This window comes from Bombyx mori, chromosome 15 (assembly GCF_030269925.1).
Source record: "Bombyx mori chromosome 15, ASM3026992v2".
Classification (NCBI taxonomy): Eukaryota; Metazoa; Arthropoda; class Insecta; order Lepidoptera; family Bombycidae; genus Bombyx; species Bombyx mori.
In genome coordinates, this window is record NC_085121.1 from 6,821,060 (window position 1) to 6,836,097 (window position 15,038).

At 34.2% G+C, this 15,038-nt stretch overlaps 3 protein-coding genes across 5 annotated transcripts in view; 2 read left to right on the plus strand and 1 right to left on the minus strand.

The window, feature by feature from the left end:
• Positions 1 to 422: 422 nt before the first annotated feature.
• LOC100862749 (polycomb protein Pcl) lies at positions 423 to 11,550 on the minus strand. Of its 3 annotated transcripts, none has more exons than XM_038016097.2 (11): positions 11,178 to 11,550; positions 8,687 to 8,899; positions 7,297 to 7,590; positions 6,867 to 7,012; positions 6,499 to 6,594; positions 5,762 to 5,844; positions 4,900 to 5,071; positions 4,303 to 4,470; positions 3,478 to 3,581; positions 1,897 to 2,791; positions 423 to 1,211 (listed from the first exon to the last, which is right to left on the minus strand). In XM_038016097.2, the coding sequence occupies exons 1-11, from the start codon at positions 11,191 to 11,193 to the stop codon at positions 810 to 812; spliced, it is 2,589 nt and encodes an 862-aa protein (XP_037872025.1). In that variant the 5' UTR covers positions 11,194 to 11,550; the 3' UTR covers positions 423 to 809. The 3 variants fall into 3 exon arrangements, with proteins under 3 accessions (XP_037872025.1, XP_004928551.2, XP_062528460.1); XM_004928494.5 differs by having other exon boundaries at positions 4,900 to 5,095; positions 11,178 to 11,541; XM_062672476.1 differs by lacking the exon at positions 11,178 to 11,550 and adding an exon at positions 9,201 to 9,357 and having other exon boundaries at positions 4,900 to 5,095.
• AGPAT2 (1-acylglycerol-3-phosphate O-acyltransferase 2) overlaps positions 10,803 to 15,038 on the plus strand; it is a 45,561-nt gene continuing 41,325 nt past the window's right edge. Inside the window, exon 1 of the mRNA XM_062672295.1 lies at positions 10,803 to 10,917. The gene's annotated coding sequence lies outside the window, so the exon portion shown is untranslated. The remainder of the gene's footprint in view (positions 10,918 to 15,038) is intronic.
• Positions 13,067 to 13,783, plus strand: LOC101741815 (leucine-rich repeat-containing protein 57). The gene has a single exon (XM_004928493.3). It carries the CDS (start codon positions 13,067 to 13,069, stop codon positions 13,781 to 13,783), a length of 717 nt encoding a protein of 238 aa, XP_004928550.1.

The following is a 15,038-nucleotide window of genomic DNA, read 5'->3' on the forward strand; positions in this document are numbered from 1 at the left end:
GACGTCGCCCAAAGCAGCCCATTGAGTTTCTCGTCGGATCTTCTTAATGAGTCGCGTTTCCAATCCGGTGGTTCAACAACGTCAAGTTTGAGCCCCGCGAGCTCACCTATTAGTTCGGTGAATCTAGAACCTTTCGAGGTTACTAGAAAAGGAAGGAAAAAAGTGGATTCTTTAGGACTCTAGTTTCATTTAGCCGCATACAATAATAAAACTAAGATGGCAGTTTAAAAGTAAGATAACTTTATTAGCGCACCCGAATAGATTGAGAATATACTACTTTTATTAGTGAACCCGCCTTTAAAAATAGTGACCAAGAGTGTAATTTATAGAATTTTAGATCTCAAATCTGAAAATCAAACACGGCGCTTTTACTGAAAATCACTTTGAAAGTGGAACTTGATTGAAAAATAAAACGAAAGTAATCCAGATGGAACAATAATATATATCACATTCCTTGATATAACTGTACAACTACACTACAGACAAAAAACTATTACATACATTACATGTATAGACATTTAAATAAATTCATGTAAAACCCATTTACACATATTAAAAACAAGTCATATTCACTTGCTCACAAATGTAATCGTCATCATACTTAATTTGACTACGCCGTAGCAGTCTTTCAATAATGAGTACATACACGTGTAGACAGACATTTTCCACGCGACTACGTACCTTAAATAAGCAGCACAACAATTAATGTAACATAGATAACAGATCAGTTTTCCAAAAGAGAAAAATAATTTTATTACAATAGACATACAATCAATTGAGCCACATATATATATTTATATATTATAGTTTTATGATGTGTTGGAGTCCCATTCAATGAGGTAGGCAGGAGGCGCGCCCGGACAGAGTCGTCTGGCCAGTACACGGAAAGTCTGCTCTGCGCGGAAGTATGACTGGACACTCGACTTCAGAGCAGATAATTGTTCAGCGTTCACTTCATTTGCACTACTGTTCGATTTGTGAGGGCTCAGCTGCAGACTTTTCACACTGTTGTTATTACCCGTGTTATTACTATTCGTGTTCCGTCTAGCATTCTCGTAATAGTTTTTTTCCTGTCTTTGTCTCAGTCTTCTACCGTGAAATTTCACGTTATTGATGTGCCCTGTTTGAGATGGTGCTTCGACATTGTCTGTTGGCATCGGCGTTGGTGCAGTCTTATTACTGTCATCAGGCAGGGGGCATGATTTGTTTAACTGAAATTATACAGAAATAATACAATTTTACTAAGGGTACTGTTATTTTGTCAAGAGAGATAATCCGGTATGAATAGTCACAATAGTAATAAATAAATATAATTGGAATTATCAGTCCGACGAGCTGGGCCCTTGGAGGCATAGCTTCTCAGGAAGTGAAAATAACACAATTGAAGTTGTTGAAATCAAGATGAATCCAACAATCAACTTTCTCTTACTGGATCAAAGTTAGCTGACCCTTGTTCATTGTGGCTTAGAAGAAAGGAAGGAAATGTCAATGGAAATGAAGAATAATCTGGCAAAGAATACTAGGAAAATTATATGATAAAAGTATTTTGAAACCACAATCAAAAATAATAATAATAAGCAATAAGCTTAGAATCCTAATGAGGACTTTGATTCTTATTATTTATACAATGATAAAGGAAAGAATTACAGTTATTGGCAGATTTGGCCTACACTTAAACGAAATGGACTACTTTCGTGGGACAGATATTCTTGGCCTTCATTGTACAAAAAATATGTTCTTTGATTACTTACATGGCCTAGTTTATTCTTTTAATCTATTTATATTATTAGTTCCAAAAGTTATCAGATTTAAAGTATATTTGTTAATGATATAATAATTACATTACTTTAAACAGGTTAGAAAAATAAGAATATGCATTAAAAATATAACACTCACCTGCATTTGTAAATACTTTCTTGGTCGTCGATATTTTCTTCGCTTCACCTCTCCATTTGGTCCAATAACAATATCCTTTTCACTAAGTTTTCTTTTCGTAGGTCTTATTAATGGTCCCATTGTGGGATTGAACAGTACTGGCAAAGAAAACCTTGAGTGAAAATTGTTCACTTTTTTATTTGGTTTAAGGTAAATATTCGTCATTGACGAAAATGGTTTTTTTGATGATGTATTTTGCATCAAAAAAGGATTATTTCTTCCCTGAAAATTCTTCAGGGGCGGTATAATAGCATCCAAAGTTCCTCTACTTGAAGTTTCATCTCCAGACGATTCTAGGTCATGGTTAAAGCTAGTGTATGATGGTACAGTTTCCATATGTTGCAGTGACATTATTTTGGAATGTTCAATTATGTTTTTTGTGGACAGCTTGGATACTTCCAAATTCATTGTAGCTATTCTTGTTGTATGGGCATTGTAATTTAAATGAGTTTCTTCACTTTTAGAGATACTAGTCTGATCAACATTCTCTTTGGATATTTTATCTAACTTTACTGAACACGGAACTACTGATGGCACTGATATCGGAGGGTCTTCTTCATAGCTTAGTTTATCATTGGATCGGGTTTCTTTTATATTTTCTACATTATCAACTTTGGCTTCAGATTTTCTATTAGTTGTAGACACGGACGGTGAGTTTTGTTCATCAGCCTCAATAAGCTTGATGGACTCGTAGGAACTGGCAGAATCGTTTTCTGAATTTGAGTTTGAGTTAAGGTTCTCATGGAACCGTTTGCCCATCATTAAATTTAACCAGTGGCCATCAACGGGAACAATCATTCGTTGATGGTTACTTTTATAGGAACATTTTACAGGATTGCTGCTAGAGGGCTGAGAACTGAAAAAAAGAAAGTAAAATATTTAAACTGTTGGACATCACTCATTGTTATTAAATTAGTGGTAATTGGTGAATGACAGTTCTAAAATAACAATTCTATTAATAACAAATTACTATGCTGGTCTGCTTGTATGTATTCTATAAATCAGAAAAAAAAAATTGCATTATTGTCGTTTTCCAAGTAAGTTGGTGGCTTTGCTGTGTTCTTTGTATTACTGATGTCTTTCAGGGGTGGCAATGATTTACAATATAGTAGAAGAATTACCATCACGAATAGAAACTAAAAAAAATATTTACTTACCCTTCTGTATTATTATTTAACAACAAAAATGAATCATATCAAGGGGTGAAAGGCTATTTGGCTTAAGCGACATTTACCTTTGTAATTAAAAGTGCGTTTTATTTGGTATTAGCACCAACAATTCTATGTTTTTAATTGAACTTCAACTAAGTTTACTCCATCCAAGTATCTGGAGAAGTTTTTTTGTCATGATATTTTTTCCAAACTTTAAATAGTTCTCGCTGAATAATTGTAAAAATGTCGCTTAAGCCAAATAGTCTTTCAGCCGTCGATATAGAAAGAAAAATGTAGTACTACTTTAATATAGAAGGTGACTTATATGAACGTGAATATCTTATGGTAGACCACATAATTCAGGAAATGAAAGAAATAAAGTATATAATACCTATCATCAACAACAGATTTCGGTGTAGGAGCACGAGGTAGAAACCGGAGTCTGGGAGCGTGTTGTTGCACCAAGTCGTCCGTCAATGGTTCTCCCTTCTTTATCTAGGATTAAAGAAAACAATACGGTTGAACGGAAAAAAGTATGGAACAGCAAGTCCATGCTCACAATAAATATTATAAGGTCGCGGCGGCGACCAACATTAGGGTTACCATTAAGCGTTAATGAGTAATGGCTATAGTTGATGTTGTATTCAAGTTTCAGGCAGGCGATGGTCGTTTTTTGTGAGTGCACTATGACGTAGGAGCGGAGCGTGAGAGCTCTTCTGTTTCCGCACCGATCCGCATTCACCGCGGCGGGGGCAAAGAGCCCGAGATGCCGACACGTTGTCGCACTGCAAAAGATCAATCGAGTGACGGAAGGCCGCGCTCCCCGACCTAGGTTTTTATAGACCTAGTAGTAGTAGTATACTTTGGGTATGCACGTGCACCGTCTGTGCCACATCACCACTGAAGCTTGGTTCAGATTGATCGGTCTAAGTTGTACGTACGCATGTAGTTCGTATTTTTATTGACACTGAATTCGAGCAAAGGAAAGTAAAAAAGGATGACTTTTGGCGAAAACATCTCCATATGTTATCCTAAGCCTCAGCACATAGCAGTATTTTGAGCTCTGCCACTGTATAGCCAATTGCAATCAGACTTTGTAAGTTTGTGAGAAGGTTATAGGCATAGAACCATCAATCCGTTGTAGAGCTTTAAAAATACTTGTGTCAATATCGCAGACAGATACCATTTTTATTTACTTGCATACATAATTAATTACCTGTTCTAAAGCTGAAAGTTGCATCGGAGGTGGTGGAGGTCGACGGAGACGGAGACCCCAGATTGTAGCTCGTTTTTTCATCTCTCGACCACATTTGAATCTTTTTCGAGACGAAGTGAGTGCTGTTAGAATTTTCTCCCGTCGTTCATTTACGGGAGTTCGCCACATCTGTTTCACAACGTAAACGTTCAAAAAGTAAACAATTTCGCTAATACATCTTTGCATTTAAAATGTAAAGGAATTTTTTAAAGTTACGTACAGCATACTTAGCCTGTTAGCTGAGCACATGAACATCACACATAAGAAAGTCTCATTATATTGGAATAATTGGAGGTATGGCTTTTCTACCCTTCATACAACATGCTTGAATTGAAGTACGGACTGCTCTACAGAATTGTGTGTGGTTTAATGATAATTTTTTTAATAACGCATGTAAACATTTGACCATATGGCATACCTGATGGAAATACCATGGTGTGAAGTTTATTTTATAGCTGGATAGAAAATATCAAAAAAGATCTAAAAATGCACTACGAATGAATCCAGGGCGTCAATTTGCATTACGGCCCGGTGGTAAAAATTAAATTTTAAACTTACTTTCTCGGGTAACTGCAGGGCGTGCCAGTTGTCCATAATGTACGGCATGATTACATTATCGAGATCAAAGTAGTTGGGCGCGTTGTAGGCGGTGAGGTTGTATAGCGCAAGATGCGCCAGGTCCAGCCAGCATAACTCGAGCCGCCGTAGATACTCCGAACCACCGTTACAGCTAGCACAAGCGAATATATACAACCTGGAAGCCACTATAACATTTCACTACTTATACTACTATCACATTATATTAAATTTGTCGTCATGGCCTAAATAGGATAAGACGTCGGGTGCATTCGTATCTAGCGATGCACCGGTGTTCGAATCTCAGGCGGGTACCAATTTTTCTAATGAAATACGTACTTAACAAATGTTCACGATCACTTCCACGGTGAAGGAATAACATATTGTAATAAAAATCAAAACCCGCAAATTTATAATTAATAATAAATTAGTGGTGGTAAGACCTCTTGTGTGTCTGCACGGGTAGGTACCACCACCCCGGCTATTTTTGCCGTGCGTTTCGGTTTGAAGGGCGGAGTAGCCATTGTAGGTATACCGAGACCTTAAAACTTATATCTCAAGGTGGGTGGAGCATTTACATGTAGATCTCTATGGGCTCCAGTAACCACTTAACACCAGGTGGGCTGTGAGCTCGTTCACCCATCAAAGCAATAAATAAAGAAAAACATTTGTATAGTCACCAATTTTTCTCATAATCATTACTTTCTACTTTACAATTCTACTTATTCTTTTATGAAATATTCTAGTGATCAATTCTATTTAAAATAAATTGTGACTAATACAAAACATTAAAAAACCCATGTAACTATTTGTTTTGGTAATGAAAATTACTTTAAGTACATACTTATCTCCTGCATAGAGAGGATATTGTAGACTTGAAACACATCTTTGGTGAAACCAACGGCTGCAACGACAGCACAGCAACATCTGTAAGATACGACTATGCTTTTATTATGTGATTTTAAGGATTTCAGTGTTCGGTATGCATGTTGTAAAGTATAACAGCCTAATAATAATATATAAATAATATTTTTAACATGATTACGCCTAAGACGCTGCGGAATCGTCGGCGGTAGCAATTGTTATTTGTGTGCTTAGTGCGAGTTTTTTAACGTTCTCGATAGCGTAAAAGTTAAGTCGAATTTGTATGCAGTTGGAACAGCACCAGACAAGCGTAGGCAAACGTTCCAACTGCATACAAATTTGAATTAACTTTTACGCTATCGAGAACGTTAAAAAACTCACACTAAGCACACTGTAGTTAAAACATGGTCAGACTGTATTGTTACGATTGAGGCATTTTCTTGACTTTTTTATGGTTAGCACCATGGAGAAAAATAATTATTATGATGAGAATTTAGAGCTGAGTGATAGTGAATACGTATTTGATGTTCCAAGAGCTAAAAAAAATTGTAAAAGATAATGTTGATTTTAATTCTGACACTATAAAACGACTAATGGGAATGATTAAAAGTGAAAGCAAAGATTTGCTGGCAAACTTAGATAAATGGGAATATAGCAAATATCCAATATTAATCTATTTTGTACTAATGAAACCTGATCATGGTTGGAATAACAAACCTGAGCAAGCCAATCACTCTTTTCGCCACAATAACAATGTGCTTCATTTTGATCTTTTCCAGCTTCAGATGCGGTTGATGAAGTAGTGGATGCAGTCTGTCAGTCAGAGAAGTTAAACTCTGGTCAGTTTCTTAATTATGTATTATTTTGTTATGTATAAAATATCATACATAACATAACTAGGTAGGTTGTAGGACAACCACAAACCATTTCCTACATAGTGTTCGTCTAATCGCATTTTTCTTTCTTTCTTTACTTTCCTAGTAGTCTTTAGGGTTACATAAAGTCGTAATCAATTAATTACTTAAATTCAGATAAATACAATTTTTAGTATTATTAAGTGATAATTGGAACGGCAATAAACCTACATCACAAGGTGGAGTGAGCTCCTGCTGTTGCCTTCGTTGTTGTCCTCCTTTGAACCTGAATAGATCTGAGCGTTTCAATGCCCGGTTTTCTGCTGCTGCTACTCTGTATCTTTGGTCAACACACCTTTTACAATGCCATGATGCACCTGTAATATTAATTTTATTAAGTACACAATTATAACACATATTCTTGTAAATTATACTCCTAAATTCTTAGTTAGGAATGAATATCTAGATGTTTTAATTAAATGCTTAGGTGATGTAGGTTGTAAGCAATCATGGTTAATATCGCCTCAGCTGTGCGTGTCGTAATGATGATGATATGGGCAATGGTTACTACCAAAGCATGCTTATAGCCTTCGTGAAGTCTATGCAAAATATCCACCACATTCAGTTAAATATTTTTTTATTTGTTTGCGTTGAGACTAACCATTGATCCAGGCATCGACGGGGGGCGAGTGACATTTGGCGTGGTAGCCCCTGCCACACATGTCGCACGCGATGATAGCGTTGGTGGCCGGTCCAGTGGCAGGCCCCTCGCGTCGCTTGCACACCACGCACATGATGCGACCGTCATCGGCGGGCGGTACGCTGAGCAGCTTTAGCGACGACACTGGCGCCCATGAGTGCGTGCCGTCGCCGAACTTGACTAAGCATCGGGCCACGCTTGCGCCCACCTCACACAAGTCGTTGTCATTACTCGTACTTAACTCTATTATTGTTCCTGGACGAAGACGACATACGTGTTGATGTTGCTCAGTAAATAGGTTGCCCTTGCAATTAGGGTCTTTTCTTCAAACATTAAGATAATATTATAGGAAATTACTGTCCTAATATAACTTACTTTCCGTTTATCTTAAGTTATATATCTTAGCATGCAAATTGAATTAACCCAGTAATAGATCAGTTTATGAATATACAGCATCAGTTGTAATTTAAAAATCACCATTTTCAACAAAAGCATAGTGCAGTTATTTATAAATGGTTTTGGTTAATTCAAGATCAATGATTGTTAGCTTATTTTATTACTTTAATATACTGTAAGGTGGACCAAATGATGTAAGCCATGACAATTTAAAAAATTCTTTAGGATAGACCTTCTATTTGATTAAAAACATTTTAACTTTGTATGAATTTGAATCTTAGCTTAAAAGTAGCCCCTGTGTAGAAATAGTGTGGTAATGAATTTGAAATGATGTAAAAATTTTAACTTTACAAGAATATGCAATTGCAATTTAAACAAATGCAATTTAAACAGTACTATAATATTATCTACTACATTATTTACTAAGGGTTGAAACAAGATGCATACACACATACATAAATTGGGGCAGCCTAAAAGAAATTAGCAGTTTCAGATAAACACCTTAAAATAATCAATATGACATCCTGTAATATTTTAAAATATAGAAAACTAAAGATGAAAATAAATAAACTGAAAGCAATAGGTATCAAACGTATACTAAAACAATTTGCTTGCACTGTGAAGTGGCATTTTAACTCTTTTCTTAATCCCAAATTGACCCTCAAACCAGTATACAAGAATTGGCATCATAGAGTGGAATAAATACATTACAAATGGACATAAGTAGTCATTTTAATGAGGCTATACATAGTTTATACTACATTTATTTCTATATAGTATACTCAGCCACATAATGTAAGTTTTTAAAGTGAAGCATTTTCAAAAAAATTTATCATTTGATTTCATATTATTAAAGTTACATGTTTTAGATATACAATTTAAATTGTTTTCGCTTATAGTTCTGTTAATTTAAGTGTAGCCCATTATTTTGTTTTGTATGACAAATACAACTTACCTAAATAATATCTTCCATCCTTATTGGCCACAAGTACATCATCTCCGCAGTGGAATGGGTTAGCATTGTTTTTCTCGGTGCTAGTTGTTGAGTCTGGCATTGCATCCTGTGTTTCTTCTTCTTTTTTTTCATTCTTTTTACTTGCACATGGTGTAATCGTTTTGTCAAGGTCCCTTAGGAGTTCGTCTATTAGTGACAGTTGTTTTGAGACCTCTGTTGACAAAAGATATCCACTTATTCCAATATAATATTAAGTTACACATATGATTGTGTTTCAAAGTGACTTTTAGTGTTACTTGTGAATAATGAATGCTAATTTTCATAGTTATAATAAACTTCTTATTTTATTATAATGTTTAAAGAATTCAACTGATTATATTTTGTTGTTAACATCCAGTTTAAAATATTTAATTGTCTTAATTTCGTATGAGTGACTTCAGTTTCTCTTGAACTTTTGTATTTACGTCATCAGCAGCCTTTAAAAAATAAGTTTTTACATAGTTTAAATACTCACATGAAAATTACCATATCCATTTGATAGCCAAAATAAAAAATGAAGTTAAATTTTTGGTTTATAAATCTTGCAGTTAACACAGTAATATACTTATTAGGAGCATCATTTCAAAATTTTATACTTAAAATGATAGTTAGGTACAATAATTTAGTGGGGAAAGCAATTGAAATGCATTTTTAAGAAAACAAAAACATATAAGACCTTTATGAAAATATTAGTTAGCTATCACAATAGATCAAGAGGCTTTCAAATTAGCAATGCAAACAAGCAATGATACAAGTTCAGACATCACTATTGATGTTGTCAATAAGGATTTTTTTCCTGAAGTAAACAATTACATAAATACTTGTTAATTTGGTAATTTCATTTTGCAAAGCTGTAACCTAACAAGTGCAGTAGGAATTACCTCCTGTGTGATAAATGAGGCAGCAGATTTTACAAGTTCACTTATTCCTCTCATACGTATCAGAAAAAAACATTAATGAATATAGGTTTAGATTGCGATTTTCTGACACTTAAAGTGTTAGGGAATAACAGCATGATCACTTGCTTATTTTCATGGATAACTATTATCATGGAAAACTCTAAATTCAAGACACAAGTTGGGGCATTTTAATGAAAATGTGTGATGAATATGATTGACATAAATAGTAACTAAGATTAAACTGGACAGATAAATCACAAAGCTCAAATGTCACCACAAATGAAACTGCTCAAAAGAGGATAAAAATTATAAAAGGCATTCTTATTTGGAAGGCCGTAACACTCTTGCCAGATGCTAAGTGACTACAAATCTGCTAATATTTCATTAGAAATGTTATTCTTCAATTAAATAACTTTATATGCGAGCTGATTAAGCTAGTGCTTTACCTAATATGTTAGTTTCTAGTTTCACCAACTGTTACAAGTTTTTACTTTACTATATTTTTAACATTTTGAGACCTATATGTATTTTTCTCTTGTTTATAGCCAATCTTCAGGATCTTTACTGAAAGATGTAATAATATCTTTCAGTAAAGATCCTCCAGTTTCAAAGTAAATTTTGAACACGCTAAGTTATATTTCCTGAAAATTTTGTAACAGACTTCTGTATGATAGTACCTCTACTTAATTACTAGATTGTTTAGTCTTGAATTTCCTTGTTGTGATGCTAATGTCAATAAGTGATATTGATAACTCAGATTAAGTGTATGGATTATTTATATCCATAAAATTGAAATATGTAACTGCTATGATTTAAAATGAAATTTAACATTTTTCTTAAGCTGATGAATGAGAAGAATTAAAGATATTTATAGCTTGTTTCAATTACACAAACCCTTATTTTTGTTTGATATTTTGATAACAAAGTGGAAATGTTAAGAAGAATCATTAGCATAATATAAAGCATGAAAAACAAAAATAAATAAATTACTGAATATAGAGAGATGACTTAGTAGTTTATAATAAAGAATGAATATTTTTAATTGGTACACAATACATTGTTTTCAATTAATCACTTATTTTTGACAATTTCACTTTGTCAATTTTGTACATTAATTCTAAGCCCTCATAGACAGTTTGAAAACCTATTTTTAAAGATATGTATTGGTTTGGTATTATCGTGGCGTTTAATTTAGTAATAAAGATTAAAATATTTTAAGAATTCAGTTTAATCCGTAATAAATTCATCGACAATAAAGGAGTTGTCTTGGATCAAACCATATCCCATATCTTCGTAAGTACTTCGATTCATGTAGTTAATCCTTATGATTTTAATTTCAAAATGTAGTAATAGATTTTTCAACGTCCTTTAGAATAGCATACAAGTTAATAATCGGATAATATTTAATACTTTTATCTTTGCATCTCACTACACTTTATCCTTTGAAATTATTTAGATACACGTTAGGAACAGAAGGTGAAGCTATCGTATTCGTCCATGTAAGCATTCAATGGAAATTGCTCATAGTATTAACATAAAAGTTTGTTACGTACCAGCCTTGATGTCCATCTCAAGTATTGTCTTAATAATTCACACACAACACGGTAATAACATAATTAAATTTCAATATTTATAAGTTAAATCAAACTCTAACACTGGCGCTTCAGCGGCCATTAAGGTAGTCAAACGTTGCACAGTTTTCCCGCGGTTATGATATTTATCAAAAAAAAGGTAAACTTCATTGATAATGTTTAAATTAGATAATGTAATTAACGTGAATTCCTTAAGAATAAGTAAACCGACAAATTTAACAATTGACTATTCATTTTCTATAAATTGTATCTACAACAAATTAACCTAAAGAAAGACTATTTTGGACTTTCTTTCTTGGTTCTAAGAGTTCTAACATTCATTCAATTTCATTCGACAGTAGACAGAGACATTTTTCGATAGGTATTCGTTCAACAATCGACATAAACATTTTCGGAAGATCGAAAAAACTAATTTGATCGATTTTTTCAAGATTTAATTAATTTTAGCTTGAATAAAGCCGATATAACCGATTTTTGGTGCCTTTGAAGTCGATTTGATCGATTTTCAGATTTAAGTCACGACATCAATCCTTCAATTCATTTAAATTTAAAAATTAAAACGCTGCAATTAAATTTTTGTTGTAACGGTTGAGATAAGGTTTTACAAGGGACTTCATCTACCGAGCACCATGATACGACTTTCTGATGGCAAGCGTTTGTCAAACAAAAGTGTACGTGTTCCTTAATTTTATTTTATTTTGCGGTTTAATGGTAAAATGAAACTTCTTCTTTTTTATTATTATTGCAATCGGTTTTTTTAATGTCCTATGTGTAGCTGAACTATTGATCCGATTGTGATGAAACATAGTATTGTTGTGCTTGGCACTCCAGGATATATTTTGTTTACTATCCAATCAAAGTATTATCAACGTACGATATACAGTGCATGCATAGTTTAAAGAAATCGATGTTTTCATTTAATAAGGCAATGTCACAACGAAGTTTCCTTCGTCAAAGGTCCTTGGTGTAAGCCACGCGTCTGGTTATAGTTTTGACCGCGGTCACCCAGGAGGGATCATCATTCTCGAGTTCTATTTTGGGCAATAACGTAGGGGAATCGTGTAGTGGGTGGCTACAATAGTGTCTCATACCATGTGCGAGCCCACGGCGGGGGATCTCGAGGGGAGATTTAGTTCGCGGACCGAAAAAGGCTTTTTGGTTTAATATTGGATTAGGTCTCATTGAAATCTTAATAATTTCAACTGTTTTCCATCATATAATTTCACCTTGATTCCTTCCGTTTCAATTCAATTAACTTTTTATTGAACAGATTGGACTGATTAATACAATACAATATTAATTATTTGGTTTAAATGTCTCTTCTGTCTGTCGACAAACTGAAACCACTGTATTAGCATCTATGAAAGTACCTACATAAGTTTAGAAATGTCATAAAAACTTCCTGAACATGGCTTCTAGCCTTCTAGAGTAATTCCAAAAAGGTTCCGTCGAACTATTAAAAATCTCATCTTTTACAGAGATATTATTTCATTTTATCTCATCCAATACCTACGACGTTATTTTATCTCGCCTCATAAACATAACTCTATGGCATTTCAAAAAATCGGAATTGACTGTATGGGCTTTATTTTCTTGAACGAATGAATCTAAAAAAAATTACATGTGTCTGTCTGACATGTTGTGACAGTACATTAATAAATAGAAAGTGTCTACTTATAATTTATATTGATTTATATTCCTTTAAAAGTCTATCTTTTAGTGTTGATTAGAAAAGACCTTTCTTGCTAGCCCACTGAAAATACGCCAGAGCTAACGGAATTTTTCTTTTTTTGTTTATTACCCACTAAAAGCCGTGCTGTGAACGAAATCTTGAAACATAAGGGTCCAGGATGGGGAACGCTGGTTTAAAACAACATTATGAAACTGCATCGAAAACTGGTGTATTGCAAATAGCTGATTGTAAGCTTAAAGAAATTCCCATCGACGTATTCAGTTTATGTGATGTGCTACGAAATCTAGATCTGTCAAAAAACAAACTTTCTGTTTTACCTGACGATTTAAGCAAATTAAAACACCTGAAACAATTAAATTTAGATAGTAATAAACTTCAAGCTTTACCTGAATCACTCATAAACTTAAAAAAACTTGAAGTTTTAAATATATCAAACAACTTTGTACAAACACTCCCAGTTTGTTTGAAGAATTTAAATAATTTAAAACAGGTTTATGCAAGCAATAATAAATTACAGGCTTTTCCGAAACAAATACTTGGATTACAGAGCTTAGATGTTTTAGATCTGTCACATAATAAGATTACAGAGATTCCATATGGAATGTCAGAATTATATGTGATAGAGTTAAATCTGAGTCAAAATGAAATATCTTTGATTGGAGAAGACTTACACCAAGCTCCAAGATTAAAGATATTGCGATTGGATGAGAACTGTTTGAGTTTGGATGAAATCAAACCAAGTTTGCTTCGAGATTCCAAGATACACACTGTTAGTGTAGATGGTAATTTATTTGAGCCTAAACAGTTAGCATCACTTGAGGGCTATAATGAATACAGTGAAAGATATACTGCAATGAAGAAAAAAATGTTTTGATTTCTTATTAGTTTACCTTAGTTTTTTAACCTTAGTTTAAATAATAATGTGTATATATAGACTGTTATGTATAAATGTTTCACAAATTAAAGTACATTTTGTTTATTTTGATGAATTTAATTAAGTCTATTCATGTGTGTGCTGTAATAATGACAGATACTAAAAGTGTAAGAAGAATTGCAAAATGCGTTAGCAATCTTGTCTGACCATTTTACTGATAGAAAGTACACTTTTAGGATTAAAAAGTACTTCTCAACACAAAGTACTCTGTCTGGAAATTATATAAATGATACTGTAATGTAGTTCTGCACTCTTGATTTATTACCTCATAGTTTGTCTATTGTAATTGCTGTATTATCGGCATTGCAGAGCTTCCTTTAGGCTTTGTTGATTATCTCAAAACAAAGTAAGAAATTGGTTACTCCTGTAGACTCACTAGCAATCTCATTCTGCACCGAATATTTAGTTTAAAATTCATCTATCATTACTAAGATATAATAGGTTAATCAGTGTAATTTGCAGTAAGCACACTTGCACACGCATTAACTAAACTTTTGATTGCTAACTATGTTGAAACCAATAAACCTGCTGTTCCCTGTAGACTCAGTGCTGTTCTCTAAAGAGAAGGTGTAAAGAATCCAGGCTATATCAAGCAACAACATGGGCTACCTGAGATTTGTGTGCTTCAGTTTAGTTGATTAGTTGTATGTACCTTAATCAATATTGCTGTAGGTCTGCTTGTTGTGTTGTGTCTGGTGAGTGGGTCAATGAGCTCACAGCTCACATGGTGTCAATTGGTTACCAGAGCTCATAGATATCAACAACTCAAATGCCATCGTCAACTTGATTTATGACTTGTCTCAGTTCTATAGAAAAACGGCTGCCCCACCCTTCACACCGGAACGCATTACTGCTTCACGGCAGAAATAGTCAGGGTGGTACCTAACCGTGCGCGCTCACAAGACGTCACAAGAAGTCAGGCTCGCAAAATTTGGTTTCTGTCTGCGGGATTCGACCACTGGTGCAGTAGTTGCTCTGGATACGAATGCACCGGGCATCCTATGCTTTAGGGCATGACGCCTTCAATAATTGCCTCCATGCCTTTTGTTTCAAGCTACTAGTAAACGCAATTAAGGCAAAGGCAACGGTACACGTCGAACTCGGCCAAGAGTTTGACGTTAAAGGCATTAGCCCGCTATAGATGCATTTGTAGACAGTTGCTCTGTTAGGCCTCCTCTAGGGGTGCTCTCGTATT